This window comes from Camelus dromedarius, chromosome 1, assembly GCF_036321535.1.
Source record: "Camelus dromedarius isolate mCamDro1 chromosome 1, mCamDro1.pat, whole genome shotgun sequence".
Classification (NCBI taxonomy): Eukaryota; Metazoa; Chordata; class Mammalia; order Artiodactyla; family Camelidae; genus Camelus; species Camelus dromedarius.
This window is the reverse complement of record NC_087436.1, coordinates 48,529,052-48,550,288: the sequence shown is the minus strand read 5'-3', so window position 1 is coordinate 48,550,288 and position 21,237 is coordinate 48,529,052. Positions and strand designations below refer to the sequence as shown.

The following is a 21,237-nucleotide window of genomic DNA, read 5'->3' as shown; positions in this document are numbered from 1 at the left end:
GGATTTTATCAGACTATCTTTATATTCCATACATATTTTTCTACATAAATGATTTTTGTCAGTCTAAAGCACTGACTAAACTAATGCAGTTTTGTTTAGCCACTGAACATAATTAGGTGCTTTCAAGAGAATTTTTTGAAAATAACTATCCCTTTTTTTAGTCTGTATCTCGGTACTTTATCCTCAAAAATCAAACACCATTACCAACTTGGCAATCAGATCCCCTATAATTTCTTCAACTCTAGCCATAACATTTAATCTAGTATTGTCTTGTGTTATGTATCACATTTATAATGTGAAGCAAGAAAGGAGGAGTTGAATAAAAATGAATACTTAATATGATATCTATATTGGTTAATTTTTCACAAGGTTTTTTTTTTAATCTCTATCCATAATTACAAGGCGTGTTCTTATTTTATTTCTATTTGTTCTATGCTCTGTATATTTTTTGAGAGCCCTCATTAGATAAGTCATGTATTCAAATAAAAGGTATGTCTTCATAGGCCTAAAAGCAAATGACATTGTATATGTCAAGGATGGCAGGATGTCTACTCAGGCCTGATGATCATGTCACAGAGAGATACAGTGCAACACAAAGAGCAATGAACTAGAAATAAGTACACCTACCTTTCATTCTCTATTCTTCCACTGGAAGACGAATCAGAATGGGGGCCAGGGGTTCTCAAATGATATAAGTTAACATACTAGTTCTGAGATTATTTAGTTTTGTTACCTTTCCAAACACTGAATTTCTTATCTATTAAAAACTGAAATTATCTGCTTCATACACCTCACAGATTTGTTTTGAGAATCAAATGAAATGTTTATGAAAGTACTTTTAAACTTCAAAGCACCCTGCAAGTATTCATACCATAAATGTTATTGTTAACACTTTAAATGTATTAGTAGTTTTAATATAAACATTTTTCACCTCAATCTTACCATCAACATACTGTTTCTGGATATGTCTTAAAAGGAAAGGCATGATCAGGAAACAAAGAAGGTTAAGATGGAATAAGGAGACTGCTATCTCAAAAAGGGTTTTGCTTTTTTTTTTTTTTTTCAGGTTTACAACAACCAATGATACTGTATTCCAATCACCTTTTTAAAAAGATGTTTGACTCCATGTCACATAATACAAATGAGTAACAGGCTAAGCTATACCCTGGCTAACTTTTGAGAGTCAACTATGACTTTTGATTTTATATGAAATTACCAGAAAAGTAATGAAGTAAGTCAAAATCTGACAGAGCTTCCAAGGCAATATATCAAGCAAAACACAGAAGCAGCTACTTAAGAACTCACTACGTTCAAATTTCCTACTTCTTCAAAAACAACCCTGAATATCATAAAATCCAAGTGAAAACCACTGATGGCACAATTTAATACAACACTAATACTAACAGGTTTTTCAAAGTAATTTGATAGTACCAGGAAAAATAAGATACTTTCCCTTTACTTATCGTGAGAATGTAAGAGGTAACCATCCAAACTATATAACAGAAGGCTACAATTAGTAGCAGGAACTTGTTTAGATACATGGATTTCTTGTGACAACAAAATTTTAAAAACAGTACTCTGTTATGCTGCCAATTTTGGCTTTATTTTTTACCTCATTTTTATTAGTGCACCAAGTACTTACATCTGGAATAAATCCAATCTCATTGAGATGATTGCTTAGCTCTGGATCATGGAATGCAATCATTTGAGAGAACACAGTCAGATACTCTGAAAACACAATAAAGTTTAAGAAAATCATTGTTTTTACATGGTATTTCAAATAAAAACATTAAATCCACATAAATTACTATTTTATTTACATTTTGAATGAGATTTAGTTTCCCTGTGAAGAAAACATACTTTAATAGGTAATTTCTGTTTTGTTACCACTTTAACTACTTATAGCTAATTATTAAACAAACATAAAAAGCTATGCCACAACTTATTTTCTACCTTCAGAGCTGTCAGTTCATTTCTTGAATCACAAATTATTCACATGATGCATGATGTTTTCCTATTAAATTCAACAAATATATTTTCTCTAGTGATAGTAAATCTGCCTCGCATTTATTATCTGTTCAAAAAGTGTAAGATACTTAAATAAGGAACAACACAGCCACAAATAGAATAATTATGCCTCAAATTTGTTTATATATACAGATATAGGCCGTTGTTCCAGTTCTAATTTATTGCCATCCAACTCTGCATTTGGCATATTTAGGAATAAAAATTAACATCATGTTAATCCAAAAATAGGCACACAGTAGGCAATTAAAATATCTGCTGTTGACTCTAATCCTATTCTAATTCATAGGATTTAGTTGGAATATGAGGAGTACTTCCTATTTTTTCCATTATTTCCACAAATTACTATCCTTGCCAATTTACATACTATGTACTAATTTAAACAAGATATAGGCAACAATCAACTCAAGGGCAAGTGACCATCACATTTTTACTAATTAAAAACACAAAATTATCACGTATTTCAAAGAGCTTAACTTTTTTTTCTTTTTGATATTGAAATGACAATAACTCAAGAAAGTTTTCCCTTAATAACCTCAATTTCTTCTTTCAATAACATAACAGATTTATTTATCAAACCAATTATTTGGTGAAAATAACCTCTAAAAATAATGTCTGCTTTTCTTATTTAGTTTTCAAAGTTCTTTATTTTTAACATTTCAAGAAATGGTACAAAATCCTCAACAATCTGTTAGTGTAAATAGCCTTCCTCCTTTTCTCAATTAAAACTTTGCTTCTAATGGACAGAATGTATTTTATAATTATTTGCTTATAAGCAACATCACATATTTTACAAAGAGAAGCATCAAGGCCAAAAAGAAAAGACAAGGAGGTGCTGTATTCAATACCCTGATAAAGTTTTATTCCAGATGAAACGTGAGCTTTTACCCACAGGGTGCTGGATAAAGAATGAGTATTTGATTAATACTTTTTCTTGATTTGATATTTATTCTACTGCAATAAATTCATTCTATCGACTGTCTCATCTTTTGCTCTAAGAACAAGAAAGGTACAATTTACGTCAGCTTCAAGAGTTACAGATAAAAGTGAAGACTCAGGACAGAACCCAAGGGTCAAGGAACTTCTGGGTTTAACTTCCAACTTTTTTTCCTCCTTCCAATTAGTGGTGGCATGTTTATAGACCTAACTTACCCAGAAGCCAGAAGTAAGCAACATCAACAATCATAAGCATTCAACTTTATGTTGATGAAAGCATAGTTATTAACTTTTTAAAAGCACGCTTCATTTTAAACAAGAAACTCATGCCGCTGGCAATTCTCCATAGCTATACCTATGATTATTAAATATCTTTCTTATTTGAGCCTGATAAAAGATAATTACTATTTGGGATTACACAGCTAATTAAGGTTATACTGAAGAAACCTAATTTATCATGAAAACATTTTCCTTGTGCTCTGCCAAACACTGATGGCCAGATTTATATATGGTATGTGTCATAACTGCATGTATATATAAAATACACACAAATACACATTTATGTATAAAATACATACAAATAAATATGTGTATACATTTATTTTGTATATTACTACATACTATATATTATTTCATATATGTAAATAGAAATTGTAAGGCTGGCATACTTTTTGGTTGCTAAGGACAGGCTTTGGAATGAGATATATTATGTCTTGTTATATTTAGAAAAATTTCTTTAAAGGGGAGATATTACAGAACTGATGAAATCAGCACAGTGTCAGATTTCAAGTTATTTCAGAAGTGTCAAAAAAGTTCCCTGGGGCAAATTAAAAAAAAAATGAAACGCACGTGTCCTCTGATTTATAAACCAACCTGAGAGAATTTAGGAGGAGCTACTGAAAAACAGACAGTAGTCAAAATAAAACAAAAGATTCCATGGGTATTACTGCTGATTCTTTTAAAATGTTCACAAAATACTGTGTGATTTATTATAATAAAGATTTACATCTAGAGCCATAAAATGACCCCTCAAATAGTATTTTCTAACCAATAGGTGAACTATGTAAGGGTAAATGCTATCCTTTAAAAAAATTGGAGGTGGGGTGGATAGCTCAGTGGTAGAGCACATGCCCAGCGTGGATGAGGTTCTGGGTTCAATCTCCAGTACCTCCATTAAAAATAAAGAAATAAATAAACCTAATCCCCCACTTCTCCCCAAAAAGAACAACAAATAAAATTAAGGTATTTATCAAATTTCCTCTTAAACTTCAAGTGAGGTTTAATATTGCACTATGGCACAAAATCATGTCTCATATAAATTTTCTATTTTAATGAAACTTTCTATCTTTGAATTTTTTGCAGTGAGATATAAAATTAATTCATCTTTTTCCTTTAGTCTCACCATATTAAAAATTCTTATTCTTCTCTTCTACAACAGCTTTTTTATTTATCACATACTTTTAAATGATTAATTCCCAAAGAATTCAGTGTAAGGATTTTATATGGCACTATCATATTTTTGTGCAGCTATTTATAAATAAGCCATCTATTTCCTTTTTTAAATTTTCATAAAATAGATAGAGAGATATTTCATTAAGTCCCACACATGGGTATCCTTATTTTTTCCTTTCTGACCAGTCTTTTCTGCTTTCATCCTCTTAGCAGGGGTAAGGAGAAGATGAAGAATCATGGGTGACAGATCTAAAGTAAAAAGGTTTCCTCTGCCCACAAATAAAAAATGGCATTCTCAATTCTGTAACTATTTGTTATTTTCCATCAGGTTGCTAGTTTATCCTGAAGATGATAAGTCAGATAAACATACAGAGGAGCTACTGAAAAACAGACCAGTAGTCAAAATGAATTTCTTGTCAACTAAAAAGTGCCCAAACTAAACCATCTGGTGACATTTTGACTCACTGTATTCAAAACAAGCTGAAGTTATTTTATTGTAGGTGACCCCAAATTAGATTATTTCCTGTTACAAATTTTGTGAGCTGTAAAATTTGGCTTACTGTCTAAAGCCACAAGAATAAGCACCAACTTTTATGTCTAAATGGGAAGAGGGGGTTTCAAAAGAAGAGAAAGGAAAGAGAAAGGTAATTTTCTGAACTGCATTTGTGAGCCATTTTAGTTTTTGCTCACATACTCCACTCTAGCAAAAAATCTACAAGCGAACTTAATAGTTCTTATAATATTTCTAGTAAAGGTAGAACATTTTCTGTCTCAGGGAAAATTTCCTTAGTCATATGATGCAAGACATTCTTGAAAATGCTCAATGTATTTCCTACTATTTCCCAATATCCTATCATTAAAGTCATCCATGACAAAGATGGGCATTAAAACCAGAAATATGTAATGTACTGTTTCTCTGAATATATAACCCTTACAGTGAAGTTGCATGTTCTTTCTCACTCTTTGTTACTGTTTGATGAGAAAGGAGATTTATAATATACCCCATATGACAACTGGACTTTAGACTTTGATGTTTCTCTTCTTTCTTCCCTCCCCCTAAAAGACTTACTGAATGTCTATGTGTGGTGTGACCCTGTATCCTAGTTTATCTGGGAGAGTCCTGGTTGCCACCTGCAGACTCAGTATCTGGTGCCTTTAGTGCCCCTTTAATCCTCAAAAATATCACAATTTAGTTAGACAGTTATCCTAGCTATGTGTGGCACTACGTTAAATGCTAGAGACATTACAATGAAGACGATACTGCCCTTGCCCCTCAAAGGATTTAGGAACATATACAGGTAAGCAGAAAATTGGGGAAATTTTCACACAGTTTTATTTCCCAAGTTTATACACTATTTCCTTCTATATTTCCCTTTCTGACTTGCGGGAACTACACCTTTTAATGGTCAAAGTGTGACTATGCCTTGGTTTTATAAACAGTGCAAGGATATGTTTAACGTTTTGGTAAAATTGCACTGGCTATTTTGGTGAACAATACACACTACAATGACTTCAAAAAACAGTTTAAAAGTTTCATAGGCCAGTTTCCTGAGGTTCCCTTCTTAAGGGCAAAATGGCATTAAGGTTTAGTCGGGTTTTCCATGAAGGATTAGTTTCCACTCGTAATAACTAAATGGCTGTTTCTTGTCACTGGCCCGAAGCTGCCTTTTTTCTCTTCAGAGCCCTGAAATATGTCTGTCCTGCAAGTTATAAGCATGTTTTCTATCACTGAAATTCTAACTAATCTATCCCTTTTAAATTCCTCCATATTTTTCCAATCCAACTGGTACTCTAAGGTTCTAAATCTAGGAGTAATTTTAGTAATTTTAGATAATCTTGGGGCCAACCCTGAGTTATGTAATCATATAAAGTTCCTATGTGTTTGTCCTTTATCAACTCAACAGTAAGTTTACTGGGTATAATTTGATAATGCCAAAAATGATTTTGAATACTCACTTAGGCAGAAGTAATTAAATTTATTATCTTCTTAAAAATGTCAGCAGGTAATAAGTTAATAGGACCATGGTTAAAAAACAAACAAAACAGAATTATCTTGACTAATAAGATCGTTTTTCTCTCTTCTGTAAGAGGCAAAGCATTGAGTCTTATAAGTATGTAAATATTCTATTTTATGTAAAACTTTAAAATTAAAAAATTTTTAATTCCTATGAGGATGTAATTACAAAAATAAATGTTTTTTCCAAGAAAATTTAATGTTGCTATTGAATATGGAAACTTTTGGTTTCTGTCGAGTCAATTAAATGACTAAATAAATATGCAGTATTACAATTAGCTGTTGAATTGACTGGTTTCATATGATGTAGGATTTTTCCCAAAACTTGTGGGTAAAAAAAGTGTGCACGTGGTATTTGTGCCATTCAAAATCAATGTTACTTTGAAGTTGAAAGCTCAAAACACAAAGGAGCCAGAGGACAAACAAGAGGGAAAACAATAAAATGAGAACTATTTCTAATTACAAACCTCAAATAAATATTTCAAAGAAGAGTACATCACTGCTCTTCCATAAACCTTGGTAACAAATAATCAGTGTACTGTTTCAGCTCCTTCTTTAGCTCTCCATCTCTCTTTTTCTGGCTCCACGTACCAGATTTGACTACTGTTTTTTTCATCAACCTATTTGGCACTTTTTTTTTTTGCAGTCCATTTCCTTGTTCTCTGTCTTAAGAATATCCTTCTCTCTTCACCAAGCAAATTCCTACTCAAATTTCAAATTCATCAATAAGTATCCTGTCTTTTATGAAACCTTTTCAGACATATCATCTCTTCTCTTTGCCACCAAAAACAAAACAAAACAAAAAGTTAAAAAATTAATATAACCTCACCTGACTTCTTCCTTTGTGCTAATATAGTAATATGTACATGTATTTCATTAACTTATAATTAGTTACTTTCACATTTATTTCCTGTATTTGGCTATGAAATCCCTTGGAAAGACAGACTGTTATCTACTTCAAGAACCTCCATTCCTTAAACAGTGCTTGGCATAGAGTTAGTGTAGAGTAATTACTTAAAGAAAGGCTAAATTAATTGAAAACATTTTTTCCTTATATTACGTATATAATCAATACAAAAATTGGATAAATGATTTAAAACACCTAGTCTATTGTTTTTAGGAAAACATATATGCTACATTTTTCAATATAATATTTTAAAAAATTTATTTCAGCTTTAAAAAGTTTCATAATTAATTACAAATTCAGAGATTTCCTAAAACTTATAGAAATTATATCTGAAAAGATGATTAATATTGAGAGAAATAAACCTTTAATAATTGTATTTTAATTATAATACTGAATATTAAAGCACATTACTGATTAATCAGTCAAACTAGATAAGAGCCTATTTGACCTTTTTGACTGGTCTTTCCAAATCTGTGTTGTATACACTATGTTTCTCTTGTATTTTCTAAATGAAAAAAGATCTGATCTTGTTTATTTGTATAATAAACCTTTTAAAGGTGTATTAAATAAGATTGTAGTTAAAAATTGTGAAAACCCATCTTTTTCATGTTGAAAATTCATTTCATTATCAACACATAACAAACACATCTATCTGTGATATGAAAAAATTACTGGATAAATAAAACTTTTTAGAGGTAAATCATTTCTGTATTTAAAACAGAAATCAACACAGAATCAAAATAGAAGCTAATGTAATAAAAGCTATCTAATATGGCCCTCTGAGAGCTGGTCATTTAGCCAGGCATCATACAGCTATCTTATAAATAATAACCAATTCATTTTACAAGTCTTATTTTAATTGTTTACTAAAAATTCTCCAAATAAGTAAATCTTTCTTAAAGTATAGGAACTATGCTTTAAAAGAGGGCTGACAAATTTGGAAAAATGTCATTTCAGGGGTTTTATATAGGAAAAGTTCAGTTAATTTTACAGGTACCTGCATAAATCATAGCAAGGTAGTTTTTGAACCAGCTCCTGGAGTAATGGAAATAAAAGCAAAAATACAAATGGGATCTAATTAAACTTAAAAGCTTTAGCACAACTAAGGATACCATCAACAAAACAAAAAGACAACCCATAGAATGGGAGAAAATATTTGCAAATGATGTGACCTACAAAGGACTAATTTCCAAAATATGCAAAGAGCTCATACACCTTATTATCAAAAAAACAAGCAACCCAATCAAAAAATGAGCAGAAGACCTAAATAGACATCTTTCCAAAGACATACAGATGGCCAATAGGCACATGAAAAGATCAACATCACTAATTATTACAGAAAAGCACATCAAAACTATAATGAGATATCACCTCACACCAGCCAGAGTGGCTATCATTAAAAAGTCTACAAACGACAAACGCTGGAGAGGAACCCTCCAACAATGTTGGTGGGAATGTACATTGGTGCAGCCACTATGGAGGACAGTATGGAGGTTCCCTTGAAAACTAAAAATAGACTTACCCTATGATCCAGCAATCCCACTCCTGGGCATATACCCGGAGAAAATATAATTCAAAAAGACACCTGCACTCCAATGTTCATGGCAGCAATATTTACAATAGCCAAGACATGAAAACAACCCAAATGTCCATCAACAGATGACTGGATAAAGAAGATGTGTGTGTGTATGTGTTTATATTTATATATATAATGTGTATATATGTAATGGAATACTACTCAGCCATAAAAAAGTATAAAATAATGCCATTTGCAGCAACATGAATGGACCTGGAGATCATTGTTCTAAGTGAGGTAAGCCAAAAAGAGAAAGAAAAATGCCATATGATATTGCTTATATGTGGAATCTAAAAAGAAAAGGACAAAAATGAATGACTTATTATTTATAACTTAGATGATTATTTCTTGAATATGTGTAAGCACATTTGACTGTCTTTTATGATTGGATTACTGCATTATGTTGATTCTTATTTTGGCTTTATTCCTTTCATAATTATGTAAGTTTAAAAAACTAAAGCTCTAAATTGTTCTTAGAAACAAACAGTATATACATGTAAAATTTTAAAAGATGTATATAGAAATAAAATATTATGTCTATGAGAGAGAAAAAAAAAAGAAACTGGCAAACTGTTTTCTAAAGTGGTTGTGTGATTTTATGTTCCCACCAGCAGTGTATGAAAATTCCAGTTGCTCCACATTTTTGCCAACATTTGGCAAGATCTGTCTTTTCAATATTAGCCACCCTAAAAGGTAAATTAGTATCTCATTGTGATTAATTGTGCATTTCTCTAATGACTAATGATGTTGAGCATTTCCATGTGTTTTTGCCATCTATATATCTTTCTTTGCTAAAGTATTCAAATCTGTTGCCCATTATTGATTGAGTCTGTTTTTGCTTTTTTAATGTAGAATTTGAGAATTCTTTTTATATTGTGGATACAAATTCTTTATCAGTGTGTGATTTGCAAATATTTTATCCTAGTCTCTGTCTTATCTTTTCATTCAGAGTGTCTTTCAGAGAGCAGAATTTCTTAATTTTGATAAAACCCAATTTATCACATTTTTGTTTAGTGATTTATATTTTGTGGTTATAGCTAGGAAATCTTGGCCAACCAAGTTCACAAAGATTTTCTCTTATTTTTTTCCTGGAAGTTTTAGGTTTTACATTTAGGTCGAGGGCTCTATTGAGTAAATCTGTGTATACAATGAATGTTATTGATCAAGGTTTTTTTTTTGGTAAGTGGATATACTATCATTTTGACACCATTTGTTGAAAACATTCTTTCTCTATTGAATTGCCTTTGTACTTTTGCTGAAAATAATTGATTATATATGTATAAATCTGTTTCTGTTTTCTCAATTCTTTTCCAATGACTTACTTGCATATGTTGATGTCAATACCACAAAAAAAGTAACAACAAAAAAAACCCGACAAAAACTACAGGTTCCTGTTAGATTTACATTAATAGCATTATACTGCTGCCTTACATTTAACTGAGGATTAGGGAATCACTTTTTGTGTTACACAAATACTAAACTGATTATTTTATATCTTTAACCTCGACAGTTTGTCTTTCGTGACTATTTGACATATTTTACATTGCATAGCCTCTGAAATTTCCTGGTATCATGTAAGGTGTTATTAAATCCTCTCATTTTGGCATTACTGGAATCTTAAAGAGCACATTGTCAACTCTATAATAAACATTACTGATAAGGGTAGTAAGAAAACTATGAATAAGTATGGAACACATCCCTATTAATAAGAAACAAGATACATTCTTACAGGTCATTACTTCATAAATTCTTGGAAGATATTACATGATTCTTGAAGTTGCATGGTTTTACTAAATTAACCTACAAGCAAAAGGTAACTTCCTTCCATAAAATATACTTGTCCTTGATTATAAAAAAATTAAAGCAAAAAGTTGCTGCCCTCTGAAAAAAACATTCTTAAATTAATCCCAACTATATATAAGTTCACATTCTAGGAATGTACAGGGAATTAGGCATAGCCATTTTAAATCAAATCATTTCAAAATACAAATGTAAATCATTAGAACTTACATTTCAAAACTCACATAGAGACATTAGACATTATTTCAATTTCTAGCAACTATCTATATTGTAGACACAGAGAACTGTGAATAATCACATACTTTGATGTGTTTGTAAATACAAACACTAAATTTTTTAAAAGAATTTTATTATATTTCTTTATATGCCAATGGAAATGATGCTGGAAAAATAAGTGTTTTTGTGTGCTGAGCTATTTATACATATTCTTTTTCTCTTATTTTAGTCTCTTTATCTTTTTAATTTACATTTCCCTTTCTGCCTGCTCTCTCATTATTTTCTCCTTATGATGACCTTTGATATTCTAGTTTTATACTCATTTCTAACTAAGTAAAAATATTGCTAATTGAGACCCTACTTAGAATTTTAGACAAATCAGACACAGCTTGCAGTTTTATCTATTCAAATTGAGTGAATTACATGAAACCATGACATAGATATAAATAAAACACAGCATCAGCTTTAAGTTGTTTAAAGTTTAGTGGAATTAATAAGACATATATGTAAAAGCAGAAAAAGTCTAAATAAAGAGGGTATAGGATAAATTTCATAAAAATGGTAAATGGGGAGACTGCAACCAGTTGATAGTCTGTTCCAAAAGAAATACAAAAATGGAAGAAAATTTCCTGCGTTTAAAACATTAAAATCTTGTTGAAAAGATAAGACATAAAACAATATGTAATGCTATGACAATAATTACACTAGCAAAAAAATTATAATGATAGTAATAAAAATAGTAATAGTAACAATAACAATAAAAAACAACAATTATTGTTATTGAATTGAATGCTTCTGTGTGCCAGGCATTCACCCATTTTATTATGTTTAACCTTTACAACAATCTTTATTTCAGGTATGAGGAAAATTATACCTTATTTTTTAAGATTCACAATAAGCAATGAAACTTAAAGTTGAAACAAAGTTTGTCTGATTCAAAAGTGTTTATTATTAAACTTTTATTATACTACTTTAAAAAATGAGTTTAAAAATGATAGTAAAAGTTTGAATGTGGCTGAAGCAGTCCTGAAAAAATTCACAGATGGGTTATGCTATGTCCTGGACTCTGAAGGAGGAGGTATCTTTTAGTAAAGAAAAGAAAGAAGGAGGATATTTTGGGTGTTCAAGCATGGTGAATAAGATGAATGAGAAGTGTTTTCATTATTCTATTTACTTACACCATTAAACACTGTTTAAACTTTTTACTAATTCAAATAGGCTTGTCCATGGTGAAGCTTTTTTTGGCACTGTTAATCGTGAGACAGACAAACAACTAGACTCTTAATTTCTTAAACTGGCATGCCTGAATTTGAATTGAACTAAGATTAGATATTAAAGTTATTAGAAAAATATCATAATTCTTTCTGGACTTGGAGGAAAGATTGTTCCCATATTTTATTGAGTCAAAATCATAAATTTCACTGTGTATTTGTCACTTTTGACATAAGGACTTTCCCTATAAAAAGATGATGAAACACATTTGCTTACCTTGTATTACATGTGAGTTGTCTTTCAAGAAGAAGTTATACAGGTATTTGGGGATAAAAGCAGACATACACGCGTAAGCCAAGGCTAAGAAAGAATAAGGCAAATATAAAAACTTAGTTAATGAGGTAAATGATCAGCAGTCACTCACTCACTTAACACACATTCTTTGAATTTACTTTTTAACAAGAATTTTGTTAATAAATGAAGGACGCACAAAATTAAAGGGGAAAAGAATCCTCTACTATTTAAAACAGAAAATATTTTGGACATCAAAAGATAACCACCCAAGTAACTTTTCAATTTTAAACTACCGTGGCAATCGTCATCCCACAAGAATAAAAACCTTAATACCAGAACTTTATGCGTTTTAAAAAATCTCTAAACATAATCATTATTAATGAGCTATATAAATCTTGAGATCCTTAATCTTTGTTGATGCAAACAAAATAGCCTGAGAACTTTGGATTTAGAAACACTAGTAATAAATTGCTCTCTCACAGATCTTTTACTATTCCTGGGTCAAATACATGTGTTAACAGACTATGCCTAACTAAACACAGTAAAACCTGTAGTCTAAAGAATAATATCAGAGAACAGGGATTTTAAAAATGATTCAAATAGTAAAATTTTAGTTCTCTGGGATTATGCTATTTCTACTTAATTCTAGAAACCTATGCAAATTCTGATGTGAAATACAGTTTGAAAAGATGGAGATTCTGAGACTGAGACTTCTAAAGATTTATGCTATGTTAACATTCTCTATATGTGATATCATTAGGGACAGTCATAATAAATATTCAAATATTTATTGAAAAAGCTACTATAAAAAAGGCATTATATCAGGGGACAGAAGACAACCCCTTGTCATTAAAAAAATCTGCTAACCAAAAAAAGGGTTACTATAATTATAAAAGAAAACACACAAGATAAATTTCTGGAGATACAAGGTGTCATACGGATTCAGGAGGGTGAGTAAGAAAAGTCTTCATTAAGGAGGCAGTGGTTGAAATGATCGACTTTGGAGATACAAGATCAATACTGTTTTCTTTATAAATTGTTTGGAAAGTATACATAGACCAAAACTAACTTCTAAAAAAGTCAGAATTTTCTTCAAAATTTCATAAAAATGGTCACCAAAGTAGATGAATGCATTTAGAATAATTCATCAGATTCTCCCTAAATCTCTAGTCACTGCCTGATCACAGTTGAAACTCTCCAGTTATAAAAATCATCCATATCCTCTAAAATGAGTCTAATAGATTATTTCACAGAAATTTACACTATCTACCAGGAAGACAAGAACCTTACAATGAAAACAAAAAATTTTCATGTTTGAATAAAATATTTTTAGAAGAATACGCGCAAGAATTATTTAAACGATAAATAGGCTTACCTTCATTATTGAAATTTAAATATAGGAATGGAGCACAAAGTGAGTCAAGACCTGATGGAGAGAGGTTGGGGGAAAGAATTCAAACAAACATAATCCAGCAGAATTGTAGATATATACCTTATTGAGTTCTCTGCATTACTTCTATATAGATTAAGCATTATACTTATTACCCATTCAGAAATATATTACCTTATGGGTTATTGTGAGGAGTAACGATAGTGACTGGCACAGAGTAAACATCCAATATAAATCAACTATTATTATTATTGATATTATTATGAGTTGAAGAGAGAAATACAGTAACAAAAAATGTGAAAATGATAAAAAAAAAAGCTTGGGATATAGTCCCATCTCTGACCCTGACTGTTATCTTGGCAATCACTTAACTCCAGGCAGGTTTCCTAGTCTAGGAGATGAAAATTTGTCTTAACATGATTCTCTGGGATAATGAAAAAAAAATCCTTTAAAAAGTTGTGAAGTAAAATACAGATACATGACAAATTTCTATTATTGATAATAATGCTATTTGTATGTTATCATGTTGAAAGAATGTACATAAATTTATCTATAATTGTTAGGGAGATATAGAACTCTAAAATGAACAGAGCTAGGAAAAATAATAGCTTCATCTTTAAGCTTGGCCAGAAATAGAGAATTGAAATATAAACACTACTATTTTTAACAAAAAATTCAAAAATAAGACTGGGTGAAATGAGTTTCTCATTCATGAATTTATCAATGACCACAAAAATAGCAATGAGAAAAGCTAAAAATCAAGAATATGGAGGATCAAAGATATTAAAAAAAGAGAGACAATAATTAAAATGAGAAGTTTAGGGTGATATCCTACTCCGAATGATAAGTGTAACTTGGAAATAATTAAATGTCAAGAATATCAACTAGCTCAAAATCATTTATGATACAAAATTATTATTTGCATAAATACTGAAGAATATATTCACAAAGATTACAATAGCACAAAATATTCTTTATATTTTCCTAATCATCAGGATGACAAGTTGTCTCATTAAATAGCATGCATTTAAATGATATTAACTAGGCATTTAGACAAAGTAAAAATAAAGTTCTCATATAAACCTCTCAAAAAAATAGAGCATAGTTTTAGTATTGACCTTTCTCAAATCATGGATATTTTGATATTTGTTTTAATTAAAAAAATTGTCAGTCATGCAACATGCTCCTAATACTTCAAAAGGAGTCTTAATAACTAGGGAAAAAAAGTTACCTTGCCAATAAACAAGATCAGGATGGGACACTACCCAGGCTTTTAATACACGCCTAAATTTTGCATGACCTTCTGGTGATGATAACAATTCATCATATTGATGACACCTAGGTATATCCACTTCAATCTGTAAAACAATAAGGTGGAACTGTAACAGAGTGATCACCAATAAACCCCAAGATAAGGAAGAGCACAAATCATATTATGAATTCAGAATAGGCCACCTACATAATCTTGGTGTCTGAAGTTTTTGAATTTTATATTAATACTCTGGAAACAACAAAAAAAAGTTGTAAGTATACTTGGAAAAAAGTTTGTTTATATTGAAAAGGTATGTATTAATTTAGTTTTCAAAAAACCTTCCTTTGCAATCTGGCCTAAATAAAGGACAAATTCTTCAGACAAAAAAAGTACATTATTTGGAAAAGTTACTTGGCCTAAACTCCTTTAAGGAACAGTTTTAACTCACTAATGAGTTAGAGTATATCTTAGAGAGTTAAGAGTTATGCTTCTGCAAAATCGTATACATGTGATAGGTGCTGAGTATTCATAATAAAAGGAAGACAATTCCTCATGCCTTTTTAAAATTTAAAGATTTGGCAGACTTAGGTTAAGAAAATCTAAATCATACTTGTCTGTCTGTAGGAATTGGAGTATCTTTATCAATTGCATCATACTTGGCTTGAATCGCCCCCTGTAAAAAATAAAAGAGGATATATTACTTCATAATTCCCTTAATAAATTATAAATTTAGGCAAAAATCTACTTATAAACATCTATCTTTGAAAACATACCCAATTATAGACAGGCATATTCAAACCCAAAGTATACTGTTTAGAAAAAATTTCTACATCTTTGATGGTCTGTGACAAAGTGTGAGATAATTAACCATTTTGCTAAGATAGACGTTTGAATTGTATACACCAGAAGACAGTAGTGCTGGATGAGTCACATAGCTAACGAGTACGTTTAGCCAATCTCCCAGACTCCACAACACAACACAGCCTTGTTGCTCTCTATTCATTATTATCTCACACACAGCCAATTTCATTAAGAAATTTTTTAAAAATTGGGGGGAGTAGTGAGGGGGTCATCCTACAAGAAATTTCCCCATTAAAGTTGGCAATGAAAGCAAAAATAAAATGGAATTGTTTAAAGAAGTAGTAGTTCAACACCAGGAGGCAGAAGTTTGGGATGAATTAACGAGCTGAATATCATGTAGTTATGAAATGATTAAGAGACTAAAGGAATCATTTACATTTTTAAGTTACACCATTACAGAAGGAATAACTAAATCAACCACTTCAAATTTTGGTCATGTTCTATAGGACCAAACATGAAACAATTCTTATTAGTCTGTGTAACCATAATGGTAGAGAAAGAGCCAGGAATTTGGGATTCAAACTCTGACAACACATGCTGTGTCAACTTCTCTGGCACATCTATTTAATGAAAGATTTGGACAACCTGATCTCTAAGCCCTCTTGAACTTTAAGCATTATATGGTGCTACAATTCTAACTCTTAACATAAGGTACAGAACACCAGGTGTTCTTGTAAAGCAACCAACCAAACTCAAAGATATTTAGAGACTCTCATCAAGGGAATCAGGAATGAAAAAAGGAATTCTTTCAACAGAGAGTCAAAAGGATTAAAATACTGGGGGAAATTCACACATAAAAAATAGGTGATGGACATCCATAGTATATCTATAAGAGAATAAAAAAAGGCAAGATGACAAAGAAATTGACAGGAAAAGAAAAAATTTGGCAGGATTTGGCCCATTATCATGACTGCTGTCACTAAAGTTCTCTGATAGTACTGCAAGGCACCCTAATAATTTTGTGACACCTCTTCTTTCCTCAGTGCCACAGATAAGGTGTTGTACAAGATAAAATCGCTATTTCTTTTAGCAGCATGCTTCTGGTAAAATGGATGTGCCAAAAGGCACTAAATTATGTTAATGATTTCTGACAAGGTTCAAATTGGACTGGAAGATTTCTCCAAATCTAGACATAATTACTTATAATTAGGCAATCCTATTCCAAGATGAACATTCTTTATAAGCAGGACTACACACTTATAAATGAATATACATATGTATATATACTTATTCTTAAAATATTCTGATTTTAAAATTAATAACCAAGATAATTTCTGTGAGTCCCACTAAATACATAAATACATATTAATAGCATAAATCTAATAAACCTTCAATTATATTTTTATATTCTATCCAGTCTGTTCTTTTTCTCTATTCTTTTCACTTAAAATTGCCAAATATTCTTATTGTTCATATTTTACTACATAATTTTCTAACAGCTTGAAAAATATGCATCCAGAAAGCACTTTCATTCTTCTTTCTTAGCACTATTAATCAGCTTCTAATCTTTTCTTTTCTTTTTTACCTCAACTCCCAGAAGAGCAGCCCAGGTTAAACCTCTCAAGAGAGGAGGAATGTCAACTCTTGCTTCTTTCCAGATTTGATTTTTTTTATACGGATAAGCCTACAAATTTTAAAGAAAAAACATAAAAATATCTCAGATTACCAGTGCCATTGTTTTAATCTAGACAGTTCTGACTATACCAGTGGTGTAGTTGAAGGTGAACTGTGATAAATCTCTGAGCTAGCAGCAGAATGGCTTGCTATCTCTTGTGAATCTCCTATTGTACAATCAAAGAGAGGAGCTGATTCTACTGTTTTTAATCATTCCTCTCTATTTTGTCATCTGGGAGAATTAAGAATGATTCATATGTAGAATAATATTACCAGTCTCATACGTGTAAAATAATGTATATAAAGCACTTTGTAAAATATCTGGTGATACAGAAAGTATCCAATAAATATAAGTTATTATTATGGCTACTTCTATATCCTTGCACATAAATTTGTCCTTTTGTAAATGTGTACATTAGGAGAGATTTCTAGAAGACAATTACTAGGAAGAAGGGTATGAATATCATTTATGCTCTTGATAGACACTTTCAATTGTTTTACAGAATGTTTCTATAAATTTACACTTACTCCAAAAGTTCCAATTTCAATATACCTTTATTAAATTTTGCTAATTCAGTATGCAAGAAAAGACTATTTTAATTTTTTAAATTCCTAATAAGAACATACATTTAAAAAATATTTGTTTTTGGGGGGGCGGGAATAATTAGGTTTATTTATTTATTTTTTGATGGAGGTACTGGGGATTAAACCCAGGACTTCGTGCATGCTAAGTATGCACTCTACCACTGAGCTATACCCTCCCTTCAGAATACGCATTTTGAATAGATTTACTGACTAGTATTTCTGTAGTGCTCTTTATGCATTTCTCTGTTTCAATGTACTTTTTCTGTTGATTTTAAATGTTCTTTAAATAGCAAGGATATTAATTTGTCTAATATGATTTTGTATAGATTCCTGCATCTTGTTTACTTTTTAATTTTATGTACTATGGACAGGTATCATTTTTATAATTAAAGTTAATCAGAAAAGATAGGTCATAAGATAGTGTTCTCATGGCATCAAGATTCCCAAAGAATTATTAATTAAATAAAACAATAAAGATTGTATATGGGCTCTTATAACACTTTACGCTTGAGAATCCCTACCTTTAGCAGCCTGTCAAAGAGAATGATTCTGTTTAGCTGGTACTCTGTGTCCCTCTCTCGGATGATTAAAGGGAGAGTGGCCGCTGCAGACAGCTCATTATTGCTGTTTGAATGAGGTAAATTGGATTGACTGTAAAAGAGAAACATAAGCAGAAAAACTGACAAAAAAATCAGAATACCAGACTTCTGTGTTCTATTTAGGAAAAACTTTTCATAGAAAATGTTCAAGATTCTTACCAATATAATGTAAACAGAAAGGAAAAATAAGAGTAAAAGGAGACCATATACTCACTCATCTTCAAGTAGTGGGTAAAATGCTTCTCCACCAACATCTTTTAATCTCTGTGAATTTAAAGAGAAAATATTTATGATATTTAGTATCTGAGACAGAAACACTGATCCATATTTAAAAGGAAATACAATGCAAAAATTATGAATTTATAAAGGTACCACAAAAAGTATAAAACAGAATCTAAAATTCATTCCTAACATAAATATGCCAATATACCAAACCTCCAGTGATTAAACTTAGCTGTGAAGAATAGTTTTTTTGTTTTTTGATTTTTTCACCTCCCGGTGTCTCTTATAAAGGTTAGACACCTATTATAATAGTTTTCCAAAACAATTCAGAATTACTAAAATCAGTATGAAATTTAATAAATGGATAAAACATTTTAGAATTATATGAAGATTATTTTAAAAGTTACTTTTGTGTATATATCTCTTAATTTAAAGCTCAAGTCAGATTTATTTTTGTTTTTGACATTAATACAAACTAAGACAAATGTAAGGTGCTAATAAAAAGGATACAAAAGAATTTCTCACATTATACTTTGAAGATGAATGATTCAAACAGCTGATAAATCACATGACAAAATTCAATTCTCTTATTTTTTTCACAAAGTCATTATAATTAATGTTACTCCAAATAATAACATTGCCAGGCTACAGATACTCTTCAAAAAACATAAGAAGATAGGCAGTAGTACATCAAAACCTTAGACACATGCTAAGCAGGGTGATTACAGTTAATACCACCCTGCCTGCTGCTTTGCTCTTCAGTTCAACTTCCAACTGGAAGGCAGAGTGGCTGTTCCTCTGGGGAATGACACAGAAGTTCAAGTTCTGTGCGTGGCCAGCATTGATCTTTTGTTGATTACAGTCATTGTGCACTCATCCACTGAGTTATTCCCAGAATTTTTAAAAGCCAAAGAAAATCCAATACTGAGAATCTGGCAAACATTGGATTCATGCCTGGCTTTTCTCTAAAATTCAACATGTATTTAGCCTATTTTGCCTTTAAACCTTTAGATATTTCATGGATTAAAATTCTAAGTTGAAAACTAAGATTTTCCCATATTTTACTGCATTATTAATGTACACAATTTTTTTAAAGTTTAGGTTTTATTGTCCTGAAAGTCATAAATATTATTAGTATCTTTTCTGCTTTTTTTTAGTTAAAAATTTAGCATTTTAAGGTTAAAAGGCAAAAATACTTACACAGAAAAGTAAAAGGTAAAAATTATTTGATTTCCATATTATTTAAAAAATCAGCAAATTAACAATTTTTTATTAATAATTATGGAAAACAGTATTTCAAATTTCCCAAAGTGGAAATGTAAAGGAATTGAGGTAGTAAATAAGATTGAAGCCTATATTCATTTAACTTGTATTCATATAATTTGGATTATATTTAAATTAAAGAAACAAATTAAGAGTAAAGTTGAAATCAGTTGAAACCATTTATTTGGGATGTACTTTATTGTTTGCTGCCTTGTAGTGCTACTTATTTTGTTCACTATGCACATTCTTTCTCTTCAAAGATATGATAAGTTTAGGGTATCAAGTACAATAATTATATATATATTTTAATTTTCTATTCCTGGCATTACAGCATATAAGACATTCTAACACCCTCCTACTACATAACATGTAAAATATTAAATGACAGGAAGAGCCTAAAAGAGTAAGGAAAGTGCAATGACATAGACACAAAGCTGGGTTTAAAAGAAAGGAGGTAAGCTAGCACTAAAGTGTACTGATAACTGCAGCCTAGGGCTTTAGAGCACGATGGGACAAAAGTAGCCAAACTGAAGGGGACCCTGCTATACACAAGTAAAGAAAGAATTGTGTGTGTGTGTGTGTGTGTGTTAGGGGCAGAAGGGAGGATGCTGAGCTGTTGGCCTAGTGACAGACAACAAGGAAAATTACATATATTAGCTTTGACCATAGATGTTTAAAAATTTAAAAAGGTTAGAAGTTTTGGTTTCCAGTCCAACACTCAGCTTGGAAGTCATCCTTCCTGTCCTAACAACAAGAAAAAGCTAATGAAACTGAAAATCAACAATTCCTTTTAGATCCATCAGAATCAAGGCAAAATGATCCCTGGAAAAGTGAAGAGATCGGCAAATACAGAGAAGCACAGCTAAGCTGGAGCAAAAGCCATTGCTGGAGCCTGGTTAGAACATTTGAAGGGTAACTGACTAACTGTCGCAGATTTAGCAAGGACTAACTTGAGAGATAAAAAGTTCTGGAGGCCCAATCCTAGAGGAAACTCTATGCTTTCCTGAGTTTTACCTCCA

The 21,237-nt window shown here is 31.0% G+C and overlaps 1 protein-coding gene across 7 annotated transcripts in view; it reads right to left on the bottom strand.

Moving 5' to 3' along the window:
* The window catches only part of TBCK (TBC1 domain containing kinase), a 172,704-nt gene that overhangs the window by 91,809 nt on the left and 59,658 nt on the right, over positions 1-21,237 (bottom strand). For all 7 annotated transcript variants that reach the window (XM_031468145.2, XM_031468142.2, XM_064484369.1 and 4 more), the window contains exons 13-20: positions 18,948-18,997; positions 18,656-18,785; positions 17,461-17,559; positions 15,685-15,747; positions 15,054-15,180; positions 13,808-13,858; positions 12,415-12,498; positions 1,643-1,728 (exon numbers count right to left, since the gene is read on the bottom strand). In XM_031468145.2, coding sequence (XP_031324005.2) covers positions 1,643-1,728; positions 12,415-12,498; positions 13,808-13,858; positions 15,054-15,180; positions 15,685-15,747; positions 17,461-17,559; positions 18,656-18,785; positions 18,948-18,997 — 690 coding nt within the window. The remainder of the gene's footprint in view (positions 1-1,642; positions 1,729-12,414; positions 12,499-13,807; positions 13,859-15,053; positions 15,181-15,684; positions 15,748-17,460; positions 17,560-18,655; positions 18,786-18,947; positions 18,998-21,237) is intronic.